Here is a 22196-nt window from a genome sequence, read left to right on the forward strand (position 1 = left end):
GAAAACTGGTGTAACCAAAAAAGCACGTTAGAGGAGTTCAAAATGGCCCTTTAGAGAGTGCTGGTTTCTATGAAATGGATAGATTATGATTTTAGTGGAAATTTTCCCATTTTGACTTCATCCTTTGTAAAACACCTAAATATATGAGAGTCACAGCATTTGACTTTTTAGTTGTGTATTAGTAGTGATTTGAAGCAAGTCTTTACCATACAGCTAAAAGAAGAATTGAATTTTCTTAGCTATGCCATAAAAGTAATTACCTGCCAGATAAAAGGTATCTCATGTTATAAATAGTTGAAACTCAACATTTTGTTTTAAATCTTCATTTTCTAATATGTGAAATTATCTGAACTAATCTATATGGTGTAGGTTCAGTTATGTATCAGCTTCAGATGTATCAGTTATATATATGTTAACCCACAAAAAGAATATGATTTTGAAAGCCATAAGAATCCATATCTGTGTCTTGTACAGGAAAACAGGAAGGCTGAAATGGAAAGATGCTTATAGACCCTAACTCATTGTCTCATGAAAGTCAGTCCTCTTCATGCTGTGGCCAGGGAGCAGTGAGGGTTGTGGTGCTCAGGGTAGGGAATTAGAGAGGAGAAGGGTGCATTATTTCCTGAGTCATCTTGTTTCACTTTCTGCCTATCTCTCAATCCCAACACACGCCATAGGCATGTACACACGCGTACACACACACACACACGTATACCAGACATTTTCCTTCCCCATCCTTTTAGGCCCTGAAGTAATAAATTACTCTGCTGGAGAGGACTGGTAAATTCAAATAGCACACTCCTTCCATTCAGAATATCTGAATGAAATATCATACTTTTCCCCTCACATCAAAAAAGACAGAACTTTTTGTGACTAAAAGTTAATTTCTTAAGCCAAAAGAAAATTTCTGGAAGCAGTCACTCAGGAAGAGTTTCCTAAAACATTCATATGCTAAGATGGTAAATGATGGGATTTGTTGTCCCTTTGTTAGCAGGAAAGCATGATCTTGAGCAGCTTCAGGTCCATCAAGATCTTTCCCAAGTGAGAACACAATGGGCTTCTCTGGCTGTAAGTTGTCCATTGCCTCTGCTGTCATTGGAGAGAAAGAAACCAATCACCTGCTCGTGTTTTTTCAAATTACAAAATCCATTCTTACGTTGTAAAAAAACAGGCTGCTGCTGATTTTGGCTCACAGGCCATAGTTTGGATCCCTTATCTATTCAGTATACTAAGTATCTGTTCATATCAATATATTATTCTTGATTATATGCAATGACTACATTCTTGATTATAGTCAATGGATATATCCTTATTTTCAACATTTTAAGGAATGTTTAATTTGTAAAAAGTTAAAAGTTGCAGAATGGTTTACCATTCTTATGAATAAAAACAATTTCAGGATTTCATATGAATGTTTTTAGTTTATGCTAATTTAATAATACACTTTTAAAGAATTCATTTTCTAACTTTTCAATGATTTAGCATGTTTTCAAATTTTATCACCAATATTATAAAATGACTTATTTGCCAAATTTACCATTTTCCCCAAACTTGTATCTTTGAACTCTGATAAAGCTTAATGACTTAGAGTGGATTGAAATATTTTAACAGTTTTTAAAGATACTTAGGATATATTGTGCTTGGCAAATTTTTCTATTAACATTTTAAGAAAGGTTCCATTTGTCTGTACCCCAGGTCCCTTACTGCTGCAGCTGAATTGAGCAGGGGACAAGAGAGGGGAACTTGCAATGAGAGAAAGAAACAAAGGAGAGCCAGCATCCGGCACAGCTTGGGCTACCAACCCCTGAAGTTGGGTTGGGAGGAAACTGGAGTCCATGAGAGAAGGAAATGAGGAGCTAAGCAGGTGTCTGAAGCCCTCAGGACTCTGAAATCCTTCCTTCCTACAATAGTCTTAAACTCTGCCAACTCAGCATACTGCAAATTTTATGAATAGCTTAAAAAAACAGGTTTTTGGTAAATCAGTATATTTGGATAATTTGACAAATTGATACTTTGATTCATGTTCATTCAGTCCGTTTGTCTCCTGGCAAGTTGGCTTTTGGAAAATTTCATATTAGTAGATTGACTTGGGAAGTTGGTATGCTTCCATACTGAAAAGCAGTGGTTTTCCAGAAGCAAAACTAAGAAGGAGCCAGGAGTGGGTCAAGATTGCATCCTTCCTGGAAACAACAGTGTGCACAAACTACCTGGCAAAGTTGGTAATAGCTCATAGTTATCTGCAGTTCATTCTGTGGAGGATGTTAGTGGGTTAACTTGCGATGTGAATATAAAGTGATGGAACTGATCTTAACGTATGAGCCTATCGATTTCAAAGACATACACATTTTGGTAATAGAGACAAATGGAGGCATCGCATGCCTCTATCAAAACATTTCGGTACCCCATAAATATATACACCTACTATGTACACACAAAAATCAAAATAAAAAATAAAAGTAAAAATAAACAAATTAGGGCATATTGGACGTGTGGCATGACAAAATCAAGGCATTTCTGGCTGGGATTAAACAAAACTAGAGATTATTTTACCACTCCCTAGTGGTGACACAACTATTGCCCTTACTGGTATAAGGAGTTAGCAGACTGGGTTCATATTCTGGCTTTGTCACTTACTAGTTGTGAACTTATATGTTATTCACATTATAAAGCTTTATTTTCCTCATCTATAAAGTGGAGATGATAACAGAACATATGTCATTGAGTTATTGTAGGACTCAGAAAGGTAATATGTGTAAGATACAGACCCCATGGTAGGAACTTGGTAAATGATAGTGTCTTTTCTGTCAGTCAGAGATGAGATTGGTTGTGGGTAGGGAGTATGGTTAGTTAGCATTTACCTTAAGATTATTGAGGGTGATGATGAAGCATTCACTTCAAGTTACTGATATTCTGAACTGATCAAAATTACATCCATTGACTATCTGCCTTTAGCCAAGATTCCTAAAATTAACTAAATTCATCTTCAAATAATATAAATCTATTAAGACGACTATCTCCAATTATTTATTTAGTAAAAGGTGGCTATATTGAAAGAGAAGGACCTATCAAATATTTAGAAGGCAGTGTAGCTATTTTGTATTCGGAAGGATCAGGATTTGTACATTGATTCAGAAGATATTTACAAGTGTACATTGTATGCAGAGCCCTGTAGCCACAGAACACGCTTCTCTTCTCCCCCTCAAAGGAGGATATTGGTCTAAGTGATCTACAGCAATAGCAACATTCCCAACTCTCTCAGTGCAGTTTCAAGTCACAAAACCCAGGCTCTTGATCCCTAGTCTGCTCTTCTTAACACTAGAGTACCTGCTTCTTGGCTCCAAAGGAATAGAGAAATGATAGTGCATACAGAATTCATCTTGCAGGAAGACGTTTTCTAGGAGAGAGTTAAAATTACAAAAGAACAATTGTAAAGCAAATTACAGTATTATATCTCTCAAATCATATAGTTAAGTGGAATAGAAACTTACAGACATAGGGTGGTCAATGAAAGAATGGCTAATGAGGGCATTTGAACTGACCACACTTACGGGGACTCTACAGATTACAACGTACTTTTTCTTTTTTTTTTAATTTTTCAGAAGTTTGTTTTCACTTTTTGCATGTGGCGTTGAGAAAAATATTTTTTCCAGCTTTATTTAGGTATAATTGACCAATATTGAGGGTGTGTGACCCCAGCTTCTGTTCACCTTCCATGGCATGCCTAGAATACTGAATAAAATAGTGGGAGGCTGGGGCAAAGAGAGGCTGTTTCAGGCTTAATTCCCAGGGAGCCACTTAACAGGAATCCTCTTCTAAGAACATAATGACTCTTGAGGAGAGGTGGGCTTTGGAGCTGCTAGTATCTAGTTATCAAGGATGGCTGAGATGCAGTTGGATTTGAAGGAAAAGATGAGACCTGATCCTTGACTCAAGATTTTACATTTCAGACAGGGCATAGTAGTGGGCTTCCTCTGAGAGCCTGTAGACTAGGACTAGCCTTGGTTAGAGTAACCTTAAAAATTAGCTCCAAAAACTTTGTTCATAATCTGCAACCAAGAAGGGAAGTCTGGTTTTCTTTCCTCCCATCACTTCAGATTATATCATCTCAGCTGTAAATTAAATAGGGAGAGACATTTAGGATTATATTTTTACTGTCATCAGTTTCCTGACTCTCTGCCACAACTGTTCAAAACACACCTTAGTTTGTACTCCATTGACGTATGAAAGGACAGTATTCATTTGACATCTTTTTCATATTTACAGCTTCATTTATACAGCAAGTAGAAGTAGATGATATTTTAAGCCAAGAACAACCTTGCATTAAAGTAATTCAGCAGTGTTGAGCACTTTACCAATGGATATCAAACCTCGGTAAAATATTTAAAATGAAGAGAGAGAAGAAACATGAAGGGCTCGATTTAAGAGTAATATTTTGAGATTTTACATAACGAGACAGAGGTACTTTTCTTTGTAGAATTAGGTGTTCTTTTTATGTAGCTACAACTGGCAAAGTGTTCTTTGATCTTTCTCCTTATTTTTAAAAATTAAGTGATACAATTTGGAAAAAGAAAGTTGTGCTTGTATCTGTTCCTAACCAAAGGCCAGCAGTGGATATGGCTGCAAACCCTCTGTTACATGTTACATCCCATATCCTGAGCCCGAACTCATTATTTACATGAACAAACTAGTTAGGTATTAAATATTCCCTAATGTTTTTATTTAAAATTGTAAGTGCTTCTCTGTGACTTTTAATTGTGAGGTGTTTTGTTTTGTTTTGTTTTCGGGTCTTGCTCTGTCGTCTAGGCTGGAGTGCATTGGCGTGATCACAGCTCACTGCAGCCTTGACCTCCCCGGCTCAAGTGATCCTCCCACTTCAGCCTCCTGAATAGCTGTGACCACTGGTGTGCACCTCCACATCTGACTTATTTTTTATTTTTTCTAGAGATGGGATCTCACTGTATTGTCCTGGCTGGTCTCAAACTCCTGGGCTCAAGTGATCCTCCCATCTTGGCCTCCCAGAGTGCCTGTGACTTTTATGTTCTACATCAAATATTTGCCATTTATATTGGCTTATGGAGAGGCACAAAATGTAAATTCACTGAATAATTTGGAAAATATTTACTTTTATTTATATTCTTGATATTTAATTCGGTGGATTTGAAACAAAACATATTTGCTTCACAGCATATTGCTGTCAAAGAGTTTTGTCCAGTAAAACTTACTGCATCCTTTAATACAGCACTGTCCAGTAGAACTTCCTGTGATGATTGGAGTGGCCTATAATCTGCTTCATCCAAGACGGTAGCCACTAGCTACGGAGCACTTGAAATGTGGCTACCGTGACTGAAGACTAAATTTTAAATTGTATTTAATTTAAATTAACTTAAATTTTGATTTAGCCACATGTGCCTAGTGACTGCCATATTGGACAATGCAGCAAGCAATACATTCGTATGTTGTTTATCTCAGATATAAAGTTATGCACTATTTAGAAGCCAATATAAAGGTATTAGATTGCTTTTAAGGAACAAATAGAAGCTCCAGCTTGTCCATTAAAATAATTTCGTCAATCCAAGCAGACTTGGGATGAAGGATGTGAAAACATTTTGAATGAATTGACTACTAAGTTTTACCTGTTTATTCCTTTATTTACTTAGCAAATATCCATTAAGCACATAGCAATTGCTCTCCATTGTGTGAAGTGCCTGGGATACAAGAAGTTTAAAGCATGTTCATTGCCTTGAAGAAATTCACCAGGTGGAAAAAGCAGATAGAAAGTAATAAGAAACAGTCATATAAGGCAGAAGAGAGTTGAGAAAGAGGGAAGAATCTAGGATGACTTGTAGATTTCAGTCTTGAGTGACTGGGTGGAGGGCGGCACTATTCACCAAATAGGAGACACTGGAGGGGGGAACAGGAGTCTATACCATGTTGAATTGAGGTTAGATACCCATATGCATGTGCTGAAGGCAGTTGGATATGTGGGTCTACAGCTTGGGAAGAGGTCTTGAGGTATAGCTGTGGGAGTCACCCATAGTTGAAGCCAAGGGATACAACATGGTCTGCAAGGCAGATAATATAAAGAAATAACTCAACTCCAAGAGCAGCCCTGAAGAGGTACCAGCATTTATGATGTGAGAAAACATTCTGTTAGACTAACATAGCTTATAAATTTAGTCAGAGGTTGAAAAATTATTTTAAAAATATGTAATAATATAGGAATTTTGTTTTTAAATAATATGTGGGCAGATTTACAAGTGACTCCATTTATGTTTGTTTCATGACACTGAAAATCAAATCAGTAAGAAATATTTTATATTTTAAATATTTCATATTTATTTTAACTAAATTAATATTAACATAAAATATTAATAAATATATTTAATTAAATATATACTTTTTATATATTTTAAACATTCTATATTCGATATAGTCCAGTTATACATGCAAATGACTGACTTAACTCATTAACTAGTTGTTTTATGCTGTGTAAATCAATACTTCCTAAATATTACATATTTTGGATATCCGAAATACATTTTTCAAGCTCTTAATTTTTTAGTGTTAGAAATAAGTGATATAAATAAAATGGATTTTTGTCAGGGTCCTCTGAAATACAGAATGGAAAATTTATCTCCATTGGATCAGAATTCACTTTTTGAAACCATGTGGCATAACCCAGGTTTTCTCTTAATTATGTGTCTTCTGAATATGCTTGGAAAGTTTTATAGATATCATTTTGCCACTGTCTTGCTGCTCTGAGGTCTTGTTTTTTATAATATGTATTATCAGACTTTAGTTTCCCATTTTGTGGAGTAATAGGGGCTTTTCTAAAGAAAAACTCATGAAAACAAAATACATTTCAATGACAGACTCTCAGTTATGAAGTTTTTAAGGCTTGAAACACTATTATCAATATTAAAAATAAGATTCTCATTCATTCATATCTTCTCCCCCCATACTTAATTGGTGAAAAGTAAGCTAGTATTTGGACTCTAGTGTGCCATGAAGCTGCATCTCACCTTGGGCATCGAAATTCTAATTTTGATAGAAATGAATTGTTAATGAGCCCCGAGAATGGAGAGTTTCTCTAATTACAGGAAACAAAATTAAATTTGGCCTAAAGGCATTTTTTTTGTAATTGCAGTTGGTTTAAAAATTGAAAAAGAGTATTCACTCATACACCTTGGCTTTAAAAATATTGGTTTGCTCCCCTCTGTTAGAAAGGCATTGAGACCTGCAGCAAACTTCATTCTAATGAGGGTCCAGATGATTTTCTTTTTGTAGATGTGCAGAACAACTGTGTGGGAAAAATGATACCTCAAAGATTAATGATGTTCTGTAGTAGGGAAAATAAAACAAATAGTTTTTATTTGAACCTTTTTATTGTATGATAGAAAATTTTGATTTAAATGGCAAGTGAGATATGCTTACCATCTCTCTTTTTACCTATTTATAGTAGCTCTCAAGGTCAAAGAGGACATACTAGCACGGAAGTCACGTATGTTGAACCTGCTGCTGCTGCTGCTGCTGCTGCTGCTGCTGCTGCTATCTCAGACGTATGTACATTGAGGACCATAGACTACAGTCTTAGACTCTTATCCGTGTGATGTTGATTATTTAGTTAATGTGTGTTACCAAGAAGTATGTCATATGGATGTGACACATGAGCAGTGTTCCATAGTTGCCATCTTGTAGACATTTCTTATTAGGAGCCAATAACTGCCAGACTTGGAATGGTCCCTGTAGTGCTTGAAAAAGAATTAAGCTAAGCTCTATCCCAGATGTTGTTCAGGGTCTTTTGCCTTGTGAGTACATTTCATAATGGAAGTTTACTTACTGACCTGCCTGGTGTAGAAAGCCATGAAGGCCAGAACCTAGTGCCTAATTAGCCTAGGTTGTCTGCATCCGTTCTCTAAGACAATGAATGTATCATCAATTTATTCATTAACCAGATATTACTAGAAAGAATCCTTAAGGGACATACATTAATAGAAATCTACCTGGGTCTACCCTCAGTGATCTGATGAAACTCTAGACTGGGACATAAAACCAAACTGCAAGGAGAGAGGTAGAGAAGAACAGAAGAGGTATCCCAGAAGGCATTTCCCATGTTAAAAAGTGACAGGGTGGTTCCTCACCTTACATGCCACTCCATGGGTATATGTACCACAGCTGATAGGCTGGATCACCACAGTGGTAACAGTGCTACAGAGAGAAAACATGACCGAGACATCAGAAGACAAGGGTTTGATTCCTGATTTTGCCACTTACCAGTTACGTGGCCTGGGGAGAGTTATTTTACCTCAGACGGCCTCAGTTTCCTCATCTGTAAAATGGGAATAGTAGTAATAGCCTCTGCCAGGTTACCTCATAGGGATATGATAATGCTCAAAGGAATCTTATCGGGATATTTATTTTACTCCTATAGTAGAATGAAACCTCTGTGAGAGGAGAGACCATTGGCTGTCTTTTGGTCAGCATATCCCCAGTATTTTGAACAAGGCTTGTTACACATAGTAGGCAGTCATAAATATTAGATGCACAAATGAGTACTCTATGTTAAAGCACCCTGTTATTTTTATAGAACTCTTCAAATATTTGGTAAAGGGATTTCAAGAGCAGTATAGACAGCCTGCATGCATAGACTCTAACTTTGGTTTTCAGGCCTCCATGTGTTTTGCCTGAATGAATTTGTACTGGGATCAGTGCAGACAGCAGGTCTTTTCAGTATTTAAGTTCTTCTGTAACATGGAGATGCCATGAACACATATTTTAAACATGAAGTGCTGATTTTGTATTGAATTGTCCAAGTATTGCTCATTTAACAAAGTATGTGTATGTGAATAAAACTTTCTCCATTCTGAATAAGTACCTCTGCTTAACCTAATATTCTGCTCAAAGAAGTATGAAACAAAGAGGAAATAAGGTAGAAGAATGCTAATTTAGACAGAGCAATGTTCTGTTTACACGCAGACTAATTACAGGTATGCTAGGAAAAGGGGCCAAGCCAACCGTATAGCTCTAGCCATCAGTGTAACATCTACACAGCTGTCAGGCTTGCTTCATCAGCCCGTCAGTAAATAAATATTTACCCAGGGTTTATACTGTACTGTGTGTGAAGAATCCAGAGTCCCTAAAGTTAGTATGTGTTGAAGAAAGCTGGATTAAAATATTCTCATTTTACAAAATATATAATGCCTAAGTAATTATAATACTTAGAGAAAAGTGGGCTTTTTTTAAAAAAAAAAAAAGAAACACATAATCCCACTGCTGTGGCACAGCTGCTATTTAATTTTGCTTATTCCCATTCAGTCTTAGTCCACCAACCTATATATTTTTCATATAGTTACAGTGAAAAATATAGCTTACATTCTACTGCATACTCTTGGCTTCCATTTATCACTAAGTTCCCTTTTTTTCAACAGTCACATTGATCATTTTTTAAAACTGTATAATATTCCATGAAACTGTGAGACCTGCTTCCAGCCAAGATGGAGTGAGGGGGCCAGGTTAACTTGCCTACCCGAAACAGGCAAAAATAAAACAGACAAAATATATGACACAACAGTTTTCATGATAATGGCCAGCAGGCAGCAAAGGCCATGGATTCTTGAGCAATTGGAAATCAATGAGAGGAGCTCCACACTTACCAGATCTTAGTACATAGCAAGTTTCTATGCCACATTGCAGAGAGGGAGAACACATATGGAGCCCAGTGGACTGCCCGAGTTGAGATTGAGGTGAGAGTATAGGGAGACTAAGTTTGCTAGCGGAGTCCTAGAGAAGAGAGAGCTGCATGGAGAAAGAATGCCAGAGATCTGTGAGGGGCCCCCTCTAGTATTCAGCAGCATATTGACGGGCATATTCACTTGAGGAAGCTACTTGAAGTGGGGCTAGGGGAAAACCATTCCAGAGGATTACAGAGAACAATACTAGTACTCACAAAGGGTTGGTAATAGTTCTTGTTCCTACCAGCCATACTGGAAATCCTCATAACACACAAGACATTAAGTGAGAGTACACAGAAATGTCTTGCATCAGGTGTGGAGAAAAATTAATCCTAATGATATGGTTTGGATCTCCTTTTTAATTGACTCTGTCCCAAAATACTTCTCTTAATGATGAGTGTAGGTGACTTATGTTAGTAGCCACTCACATTCTGCCATCCATCCCTAGAGATAGGTTGCACCTTAGCCATGTTACACTAAACAGGCATGTTTGGCAGAATTGGAGCTTGTGCATTATCAGATTGCTTTTGCACCCAAATCCATTTTGTCAGGAGGTGGCAGGTGGGGTGGGATCTTCAGAAGCAGCTGTCTTTGAGCATGAACCAAGAGCTAGGTAGGACAGAAGCAGACAACACAGAAACAGTCTGCTAGAGCTGATTACGTGCAAATGAGAGGCCAGGACAAACCTGGTTTAGGGAATAATCATGAGAGCATCTTGCATTGATTTTATACCTACTATATGGTAGGCATTTAGTCATTTATTCATTCAACAGATACTTATTTAAGATTCTAAAAAGTAGTCAAAGAAGGTCAGCTCTGAAGAAGAATAATAACACTGAAAACCAAACTGTATTAAGAGCTTCCTATTTGTGCATTTTACTGGGTGCTTAAGTCACACAACAGACCTGTGAGGCATAATCATTCCAGTTTTACAGATGGCAAATCTCAGAGTCTTGCTATTGAATAAGTTGCCCAAAGTCACACAGTAAGTGTCAGAGCCAGGATTCAAACCCAGATCTGTCTGATCTCAGTATCTATGTCTCTTACTGCCCAATGAGGCATCTACTTTTAAAACTATTTTGTCATAGTCCTATTTGTTGCATGGTTTCCCTTTTGTTCTTTATATATTTGAACATTTTAAATGTGTTTATTTTTAAAGGCCGTTTCTGATTCCTTCATTTACTGATTTATTGAACAACTATTTATTGAACACCTACCAGATACCAGACACTGTTTTAAGTTGGGGGTGGATTCATCAGTTAACAAAACAGTGAAAAATTGTTGCTCTGGAGGAACTTACATTCCAACAGTGAGAAATGACAATAACGAGATGAAAATATTAAATAAAGAAATCATTGATTAGAAGGTGACAAGACTTAGGCCAGGCACAGTGGCTCATGCCTGTAATCCCAGCACTTTGGGAAGCCAAGGCAGGCAGATCATGAGGTCAGGAGTTCGAAACCAGCCTGACCAATATGGTGAAACCCCATCTCTACTAAAAAATACAAACATTAGCCAGGCATGGTGGCGCACGCCTGTAGTCCCAGCTACTCAGGAGGCTGAGGCAGGTGAATCGCTTGAACCCGGGAGGCGGAGGTTGCAGTGAGCTAAGATCACGCCACTGCACTCCAGCCTGGGTGACAGGATGAGACTCCATCTCAAAAACAAAAACAAAAACAAACAAACAAACAAAACCCCAACCCAAACCAAACAAAAGAGAAGGTGACAAGACTTACTGAAAAGATAGAACAAGATGAGGAGGTTTGGGAATGCAAGAGGTGGGGGAGTACAGTATTAAATATAAGCAATGACTTGAAAAAGGTGAGAAAGCTAGCCATGAAGACATCTATGGTCGGGGGAGACTATTTCAAGAAGAGGAAAAACTTCTGCAGGGTTTTGGAGGTGGAAGCATGCCCGGTGTTTAGAGGAATAACAAGAAGGTCAGAGCAGCTGGAGCAGAGTGAGCAAAGCTGAGAGTAGGTATTGATGAAGTCATAGATGTAATGGAGGTCAGGTTGAGTAAGGCTTTGGAAGCCATTGTATAGATTTTGGCTTTAACTGTGAATGAAATGGAGAATGATTAGAGAGTTTTGAGCAGAAGAATGGCATGACCTGACTTGTTTATTAAAAGAGTCACAGTGTTGAGAATAGACTGTGGGAGGAAGGGCAGGAATGGAAGTTAAGGAGTCCAGTTAGGAGGCTATCCCAGCAGTCCAAATGAGAGATGATAATGGCTTGAAGCAGGGTGGTAACCGTAGAAGTTGTGAGAAGTGGTCAGATTCTGAAGATATATATGTGTGCGTATATATATATATGTATTTTTTTTTTTTTGAGATGAAGTTTCGCCCTTGTCACTCAGGCTGGAGTACAGTGGCGCCGTCTCGGTTCACTGCAACCTCCGCCTCCCAGGTTCAAGTGATTCTCCAGCCTCAGCCTCCCAAGTAGCTGGATTACAGGTGCATGCCACCACACCTGGCTAATTTTTGTATTATTAGTAGAGACGGGGTTTCACCGTGTTGGCCAGGCTGGTCTTGAACTTCTGACCTCAGGTGATCCACCCGCTTCAGCCTCCCAAAGTGCTGGGATTACAGGCATGAGCCACCGTGCCTGGCCTTCTGAAAATATTTTGAAGGAAGAGCCCTTGCATTTGTTGGCATTTGATGAGGGATGTGAGAAAAGGAAAGGAGTTAGGGATGACTTTAAGGTACTTGACATGAGCAACTGGTAGGATAATATTGCATTAACTAAGATGGAAAAAATTATGGGAAGAACTCACAGCTTAGGGATGTTTTCTTCCTTCTTTCTTTCTTTCCTTCCTTCTTTCTTTCCTTCCTTCCTTCCCTCCTCCTCCTCCTTCTCCTCCTTCTTCTTCTTCCCCTTCCTTCCTTCCTTCCTTCCTCCTCCTCCTTCTTCTTCTTCCCCTTCCCTCCTTCCTTCTCTCTCTCTCTTTCTCTTTCTTTCTTTCTTTCCTTCTCTCTCTCTTTCTCTCTTTCTCTCTCTCTCTTTCTTTCTTCTTTCCTTCTTCTTTCGAGACAGGGTCTCTCACTGTGTTGCCCAGACTGGAATGCAGTGGCATGGTCAGCTCACTGCAACTTCTGCTTCCCAGGCTCAAATGATCCTCCCAACTCAGCCTCCCAAGTAGCTGGGACTACAGGCACACACTGCCAGACTCAGCTAATTTTAAATTTTTTTCTAGAGACAGGGTCTCACTATATTGCCCAAGCTGGTTTCAAACTTCTGGGCTCAAGCAGTCCTCCCACCTCAGCCTCCCAAAGTGTTGGGATTATAGACATGAGCCATTGTGCCTAGCCAATGGTGTTTTCTTTGGGGGGAGGAGTAATATCAAGGACTTAGTTTTGAAAATGTTTATGGCTGAGAAGCCCATTAGACATCCAACTGGAGATGTAATACAGGACTGGAAATTTGAATTTGGGGATCATCAGCATGGATGGTCTTAAAGCTGTAAGCCTGGAGGATGGTCACTAAGGTAGATAGCAACAAGGACCAAGGACTGAGTTTTGAAGTACACCCAAAGTTAAGAGATTAGGGGAGAAAAAGGAGGAATTAGCAAAAGAGACTGACAAGTGACTAGTGAGGTAGAAGGTAAGCAAAGTGAAGAAAGTATTTACAGGAAGAAGGAATGATGAACAACGTCAGATACTGCTGATAGATTACATAGGTTGACAATTGAGAAGTGACCATTAGAGTTAGGACCTGTAGGTCATTGCTAAACTTGACAAAAGTTTTGGTGGAGTATGATGGGGTTCAAGGAGATAATGTCTGATGAGAGTAGGTTTAAGAGAAGATGGTGGAATGGTGGCAGGTAAATAAGAGATGAGATCTAGAGAGGATTTCTAAACTCAGTGTATTTCTCTGTTTTGATTTTTGTTTTTCTTTTTATTATTATCATTATACTTTAAGTTCTAGGGTACACGTGCACAACATGCAGGTTTGTCACATATGTATACATGTGCCATGTTGGTGTGCTGCACCTATTAACTCGTCATTTAGCATTAGGTATATCTCCTAATGCTATCCCTCCCCACTCCCCCCACCCCATGACAGGCCCTGGTGTGTGATATTCCCCTTCCTGTGACCATGTGTTCTTATTGTTCAATTCCCACCTGTGAGTGAGAACATGCAGTGTTTGGTTTTTTGTTCTTGCCATAGTTTGCTGAGAATGATGGTTTCCAGCTTCATCCATGTCCCTACAAAGGACATGAACTCATCATTTTTTATGGCTGCATAGTATTCCATGGTGTATATGTGCCACATTTTCTTAATCCAGTATATCACTGATGGACATTTTGGTTGGTTCCAAGTCTTTGCTATTGTGAATAGTGCCACAATAAACATACGTGTGCATGTGTCTTTATAGCAGCATGATTTATAATCCTTTGGGTATATACCCAGCAATGGGATGGCTGGGTCAAATGGTATTTCTAGTTCTAGATCCTTGAGGAATTGCCACACTTTCTTCCACAATGGTTGAACTAGTTTACAGTCCCACCAACAGTGTAAAAGTGTTCCTATTTCTCCATATCCTTTCCAGCACCTGTTGTTTCCTGACTTTTTAATGATCGCCGTTCTAACTGGTGTGAGATAGTATCTCATTGTGGTTTTGATTTGCATTTCTCTGATGGCCAGTGACGATGAGCATTTTTTCATGTGTCTGTTGGCTGCATAAATGTCTTCTTTTGAGAAGCATCTGTTCATATCCTTCACCCACTTGTTGATGGGGTTGTTTGTTTTTTTCTTGTAAATTTGTTGGAGTTCATTGTAGATTCTGGTTATTAGCCCTTTGTCAGATGAGTAGATTGCAAAAATTTTCTCCCATTTTGTAGGTTGCCTGTTCACTCTGATGGTAGTTTCTTTTGCTGTGCAGAAGCTCTTGAGTTTAATTAGATCCCATTTGTCAATTTTGGCTTTTGTTGCCATTGCTTTTGGTGTTTTATACATGAAGTCCTTGCCCATGCCTATGTCCTGAATGGTATTGCCTAGGTTTTGTTCTAGGGTTTTTGTGATTTTAGGTCTAACATTTAAGTCTTTAATCCATCTTGAATTAATTTTTGTATAAGGTGTAAGGAAGGGATCCACTTTCAGCTTTCTCCATATGGCTAGCCAGTTTTCCCAGCACCATTTATTAAATAGGGAATCCTTTCCCCATTTCTTGTTTTTGTCAGTTTTGTCAAAGATCAGATGGTTGTAGATGTGTGGTATTATATCTGAGGGCTCTGTTCTGTTCCATTGGTCTATATCTCTGTTTTGGTACCAGTACCATGGTGTTTTGGTTACTGTAGCCTTGTAGTATAGTTTGAAGTCAGGTAGCATGATGCCTCCAGCTTTGTTCTTTTGGCTTAGGATTGACTTGGCGATGTGGGCTCTTTTTTGGTTCCATATGAACTTTAAAGTAGTTTTTTCCAATTCTGTGAAGAAAGTCATTGGTAGCTTGATGGGGATGGCATTGAATCTATAAATTACCTTGGGCAGTATGGCCATTTTCACAATATTGATTCTCTCTATCCATGAGGGTATAATGTTCTTCCATTTGTTTGTGTCCTCTTTTATTTCATTGAGCAGTGGTTTGTAGTTCTCCTTGAAGAGGTCCTTCACATCCCTTGTAAGTTGGATTCCTAGGTATTTTATTCTCTTTGAAGCAATTGTGAATGGGAGTTCACTCATGATTTGGCTCTCTGTCTGTTATTGGTGTATAAGAATGCTTGTGATTTTTGCACATTAATTTTGTATCCCAAGACTTTGGTGAAGTTGCTTATCAGCTTAAGGAGATTTTGGGCTGAGACGATGGGGTTTTCTAAATATACAATCATGTCATCTGCAAACAGGGACAGTTTGTCTTCCTATTTTCCTAATTGAATACCCTTTATTTCTTTCTCCTGCCTGATTGCCCTGGCCAGAACTTCCAACACTATGTTGAATAGAAGTGGTGAGAGAGGGCATCCCTGTCTTGTGCCAGTTTTCAAAGGGAATGCTTCCAGTTTTTGCCCATTCAGTATGATATTGGCTGTGGGTTTGTCATAAATAGCTCTTACTATTTTGAGATACGTCCCATCAATACCTAACTTATTGAGAGTTTTTAGCATGAAGGGCTGTTGAATTTTGTCAAAGGCCTTTTCTGCATCTATTGAGATAATCGTGTGGTTTTTGTCATTGATTCTGTTTATATGCTGGATTATGTTTATTGATTTGTGTATGTTGAACCAGCCTTGCATCCCAGGGATGAAGCCAACTTGATCATGGTGGATAAGCTTTTTGATGTGCTGCTGGATTCCATTTGCCAGTATTTTATTGAGGATTTTTGCATCAATGTTCATCAGGGATATTGGTCTAAAATTCTCTTTTTTTTGTTGTGTCTTTGCCAGACTTTGGTATCAGGATGATGCTGGGCTCATAAAATGAGTTAGGGAGGATTCCCTCTTTTCCTATTGATTGGAATAGTTTCAGAAGGAATGGTACCAGCTCCTCCTTGTACCTCTGGTAGAATTCGGCTGTGAGTCCGTCTGGTCCCGGAGTTTGGTTGGTTGGTAGGCTATTAATTATTGCCTCAATTTCAGAGCCTGTTATTGGTCTATTCAGGGATTCAGCTTCTTCCTGGTTTAGTCTTGGGAGGGTGTACGTGTCCAGGAATTTATCCATTTCTTCTAGATTTTCTAGTTTATTTGCATAGAGGTGTTTATAGTATTCTCTGATGGCAGTTTGTATTTCTGTGGGATCGGTGGTGATATCCCCTTTATCATTTTTTATTGCATCTGTTAGATTCTTCTGTCTTTTCTTCTTTATTAGTCTTGCTAGCGGTCTATCAATTTTGTTGATCTTTTCAAAAAACCAGCTCCTGGATTCACTGATTTTTTTGAAGGGTTTTTTTTTTTTTAATTCTGCTCTATTTTATGCAGCATTTTCTCCGTCTGTCCAATCTGCTGTCTTGATTGGAAGCCCTATGGCCTTTCCCCCACCACCTCCAAAAAAGTAAAATGCAAGGATCTCCTAAAAATTAGAGCACTTTAACAATAAGCCACCACAGGGAAAATGCAAAGATTTGGGGACAGACTTCTTGAATGCCCTCTTCCCCCTCTCCCCCTACATATTTGCAGTTTACATAACCATCAGGTATTGCAGTTTGCATTTGAAGCCTACTCTATATCCAGCCTCAAAACCCATGCCTCTCTTTTCAAATGCTTTAGCACACTATTCGTGGAGACAATTATGGAATAAAGGTTAATCCAAAACTCCACTGAAAACTGTAAAAGCATGTTGATTCTCTTCCTATCTCCATGCGTGCATTTTCACCTTAGTCCTAGTTGCATTTTAAACTGGTATCTTTTTACTTCCAAAGTAGTTTCTTGGCTTTGTTTTGTTCCAGGCCAATTACCATTACTGCACATGATGCTGTCATTTAAGTTAATTTAAGCTCACTGCATTTATATTGATAAGCCCAAACATATGAATACCCAAGAGCGGACATCTTAATTAACATTTGAGAATATAAATTTCTATTGAAAATAATCCAGAAAGCAAAGAGTTAGTGATTAAATCGATAGATGGCTATGAAGAAGAACAGAAGGAAGAGGAAGGAGACAGGTCATATCTCCTCTTAATGAATACCGATTCACCATAATCTCATTGTAAATAATGAAAAGATTGTCACATCCCCAGCAACACATCACTTATTTTAGGGAGTATAAAACATAGTCACTTGAACAGTGAGGTTGCACAATTTCCTGAAGTTGAAATGCTGGGATGTGATCCAACAAACAGATTCTTTGTAGAAAAGTCGCCATGGGTCTGTGTCTTAAGCCAATCCAGAACAAAAGCAAACAAAATATTTTGTCAGGGATGTAAACTATTTCACTGCTAAACCAGGTACTTAAATTTCAATGGACAGTGATCCACAGGCTATTCAAAAAGGATCCAGTTGTTCAGGAAATAGGACAGGATCACTCAATAGAAATATTATGTATGTAGTTTAAGGCAACAAATGGCTTAAAGGTAGCCAGGCTTAGGAAAAAGAGCATTGGGTTTGGAGTCAATAGATTCTATCTCTCACTCTGCTCCTGTCTGTCTGTGTGGCCTTGCCCTCTTTGACACTATCCAATGAGAACATTGCACTAGAAGCTCTTAGAAGCCTTTTCACCTCTCTGCTAAAAGTAGTTTTACTAATAATACTTTCAACTTTAATCTGCCTAAAGACATGGAATAGTTGTTAAACAGCCTCCGGTTGGCCTTTTCTTGCTCTAAGCCTAGGATGCAAGTGCAGGAACTCTGGGAAAATGGCCTTATCAGTGGTGGTGCAGGTCTCCCACTGCTATCCCATTTCTCTGTGAACCAGTGTGTTTGGGTCTAATAATGAGGAATGGGAGATGAGGTGACTACCATCCTTGGCTACTATTATGACAGCATCCTACTGACACCACTGAAAGGCAGAATTGTTTTTTCTATGCCTTTTGATCTATAAACATTTTTTGATGCCTTTTAGTGTTATGTATACTGTATTTCTCTTCTTGAGTTTGTCAATGTATACCCTGTGGCATTGATAATCTCTGCTTGTTATCTTCCAGCAATATTTTTAAGGAGGTATTTGATGATGATTTTTGTTAGGTTTTCAGTTGATTGTAGCAGTGTTAGAAATTGTGATGTGAAATGCATCAAAGTTTGTATTCTGCCTGTGTTTCCTATTCTTTCTAACTCCAAAATGCAATGTCCTATCTTTCTCTTTTGGAAATGTACAGGACCAAATCGATATTGCAGAGGTTGAGCAGTGTGGACCACAAGAAAACGTTCATATGTTTGTAGATTCTGATTCAACTTATTGCTCCAGCACAGTTTTCCTGGATACTATTCCTGAATCTCCAGGTAGGTACATTTATGCATTGGGATAGGGACTATTAGAAGAAAAACAGTGACCTACAGGGTAGTTACAGTTTTTCAAATGAATATAATGCTCTATAATAGTGTGAAATCACAGAGTGAATTCCAACTTTCTTCATCTTCTGTAAATATTTGAGATGATGATTTGAGAATAACAAAAATGAGTATTTCATCACAGATTCAAGTGCTTGGAAATGGTCTTTTCTCCTATTTAATTTTAATCTTCTAAAAATTGGCTCTGGATCTCAGTCCTTGAAGGAATAGCATTTTATCTTTTTATACTCGTGTAGTCTATTCTGCTATCACACAGTATTTGGAGTCCAAAGAAACCTCTTGTTATTGAGTTTTCATGCCAATAAAGGGGGAAGTGAGAGTCTCTCAAAAACAGTGATATTTCTTTCATGAGTTTCAATATTAAAGATATTTCGTAACCGTAATTGTTTAAAAAGTACGAAACTTAAGGAAATGGTGGATGCATAATGCAAATTATATCTCCTAATTAATCTTATCATAAATAATTGGTATGTGGAATCTTCTTATATAGAAGTAATAAGCTCTTTTAATTTTTATTTCACTCTTTTTCAGTTTTTAAATCCAGTTTTAATATCTCCACTTTTAAAATTCTTAGTTAACAACTTTTCCATTGTTGCTGTCAATCTCAAAGCTGTGTTTAAAAAATTTCTTCCAAAACAATTGATTTTTGGCAGGAGAGGTCAAACTCCGTGAACTCATAATTGTGATTTCTAAAATTTATAAGAGCATTGATTGCTTTAAACGTATTTATCTGGACCTACCATTGTAACTTTGCTATAGAGAATTATTTGTATTCACTACTGTTAAGCCAATGATGGAGAAATCCTTATAACCTTCCACAGATGACGGTTCCAACAAAATGAGCATATTGAAATGGCTAGCAGCTGATGGCTTGATATGGTAGAAGTCAAGTAACTCCTAGGTTTCTCACTATCACTTACAGATAATTTAGTAGTTTTGTTTACTTGGAATCAGAAAATTAAAAGATGGTAAACTGGGCCGAGCACAGTGGCTCATGCCTGTAATCCCAGCACTTTGGGAGGCCGAGGTGGGCAGATCATGAGGTCAGGAGATCGAGACCATCCTGGCTAACACGGTGAAACCCCATCTCTACTAAAAATACAAAAAATTAGCCGGGCGTTGTGGCAGGCGCGCCTGTAGTCCCAGCTATTCGGGAGGCTGGGGCAGGAGGATGGCATGAACTCAGGAGGCAGGGCTTGCAGTGAGCTGAGATCTCGCCACTGCACTCCAGCCTGGGCAACAGAGCAAGACTTTGTCTCAAAAAAAAAAAAAAAAAAAAAAAAAGATGCTAAACTGATTTGGAAAAATGGCTTTTAGTGGAAAAAAGAGTTAAGCAGAAGAATTTAGCCAACAGTCTAAACACTGGAAGTATCCAGAAACCAGAATTTTTCAAAATATTTTCAATGGTCATCCCAAACTTATGATTAAAGGACAATTTGCTCATGATCATAGCATGGTAAGGTATGCAACCCGAGGCTGCAAAGAGCAGATAGGAAGTGACAGAGTGGTTCATTCTGCCTAATCCAGATGTTTCTCTTTTCCAAACTTTTAATCTTGAAATAATTTTGGACTTAAAGAAGAGTTGCAAAAATAGCACAAAGAAAAAAAAATAGAAAAATAAGGGAAAGATACCATTTAGGATAACCTTCATTTAGTTTCCCCTGATGTACCATTTTACATAACCACAGTACAGCTGTCAAAACTAAGAAGTTAACATTGATGCAATACTTTTAAGTGAGCTTCAGCCTTTATTCAGTTTTCCCAGAAAGTTGTTTTTCTGTTTTAATAACTAATCCAGGATCCCTCATTGAATTTAAATAATAGGTGTTTTTAGTTTCTTCCAGTCTCTGACAGTGTCTCATTCTTGCTTTTTTGTTTTTTATCATCTGATACTTTTGAAGGATATGGGCCAGGTATTTGACAGAATGTCCCTCAATTTGGGTTCGTCTGATGATTTTTCAAGATGAGATTGAGGTCTTGCATTTTGGGGAAGAATACCACAGATGTGATGTGCCCTCCTTAGTGCATCATATCAGAATATACATGATGGTATGTTTTATTGCTGGTGGTGTTAACTTGATTGCTTGGTTAAGGTGGTACTGTTTTCCCCTTTGTACTTATCAAATATTTGAGGAGAGCTACATTGAGAACATGCAAATAATGTTTTCTGTTTCTCCTTAAACTCTCCTTCACATTGTAGTAGCATCATCAGTGGAACTGGCCTACGCAATTACTTCTAATACCAATTTTTTATTTCCCTCGTTTTTTGTGTATTTATTAACTGCAATCTTGCTGTAAGAAAGAGTTGTTCCTTTTCTCTCTTTCATTCATTTATTCGTACATTCATTTACATCAGGATGAATCCATGGGCATTTTTTTATTATTTGGTTTGCAATCCAATACCATCATTAAAAAAAAATTGTTCCAGCTTTGGCTCATGGGGCTCTTTTAGGTTGGCTCCCTTGTCCTTTTATCATGTCTGCATCTTTTTTTCCCCCTTCACTTCCTTATTTCCATTCTTACATGTTGCCATTGAAATCAACCCCTTCTTTAAGGAACCTTATTTAGGTCCTTTATTTGGAGAGTGGTATTTAGAAACAAAGATCTGGGTGCTAGTTGTACTCATTGTTACAGGTGTGTCACTACTTCTAAACCCTCTCAGTGGACTAGGAAAGATGTCTATTCATACTAACCCATGCAACCATATACAACCATCTGTATTTATTTCAGCATGTAACAACCAACAACAACAACAACAACAGGAGTTCATTGATAGTTCCTACTCCAGCCCAGTATCATAGGGTTCATTCTAGCCTTTTCTGTCTGCTTATTTGTAATTTGTATTTCTGACAGTGAGAAATCTGGCTTTCATTATCTATAGTATATTTATTGATTTTTCCAATACATAAACATTCATAAAAAGTAGTTTCACAATTGCTAACCTCTACCCCTTAAGGAACAAATTTACCATTTGGAGTTAATTTGTGTGTGCATTTTTTTTGTCTTTAGCTTTGCAGTATCCAGGCAAACCTCTGTTTTCTGAAGTTCCTGCGTTAGCTTCTTTATTTCTCACCCCCATCACTGTGGATATGTCATTTATCTGTAATAGAATTAGATTCATTTGTTACAGTCTGTGTTTTTGCCTAGATTTTCCTACCTCCTGATGAATTTATTTTCAAATTTATATACAGTAAAATTCACTCTTTGATATATACAGTTCTATGGATTTTGACAAATGTTAAGACTCATGTATCCATCACCACAGTACCAAACAGAATAGTTCCATCACCCCCAACATTCCTTTGTGCTCCCTCTTTGTACTCAACCTTTGTCTCCCATCCCCTGACAACCATTGATCTGTATTTCACCTCTGCAGGTTTCCCTTTTCCAGAATGTCATGTAAGAGGAATCATATGACATCTAGCCTTTTTGGTCTAGCCCCTTTCACTTAGCAAAATGCATTTAGGATTCATCCACGTTTGCATGAATCAACGGTTCATTCCCTTTTATTGCTGAGTAGTACTACAT

At 38.0% G+C, this 22196-nt stretch overlaps 1 protein-coding gene across 7 annotated transcripts in view; it reads left to right on the top strand.

The window, feature by feature from the left end:
• Positions 1-22196, top strand: part of PASD1 (PAS domain containing repressor 1) — a 114826-nt gene that overhangs the window by 79325 nt on the left and 13305 nt on the right. For 5 of the 7 annotated variants that reach the window (XM_054471327.1, XM_054471325.1, XM_054471331.1 and 2 more), the window contains 2 exons: positions 7460-7559; positions 18476-18599. In XM_054471327.1, the coding sequence (XP_054327302.1) occupies positions 7460-7559; positions 18476-18599 (224 nt within the window). The remainder of the gene's footprint in view (positions 1-7459; positions 7560-18475; positions 18600-22196) is intronic. The other 2 variants (XM_054471329.1, XM_054471326.1) reach the window with 1 other exon arrangement.

The sequence above is a fragment of the Pongo pygmaeus genome, chromosome X (genome assembly GCF_028885625.2).
Source record: "Pongo pygmaeus isolate AG05252 chromosome X, NHGRI_mPonPyg2-v2.0_pri, whole genome shotgun sequence".
Taxonomy (NCBI): Eukaryota; Metazoa; Chordata; class Mammalia; order Primates; family Hominidae; genus Pongo; species Pongo pygmaeus.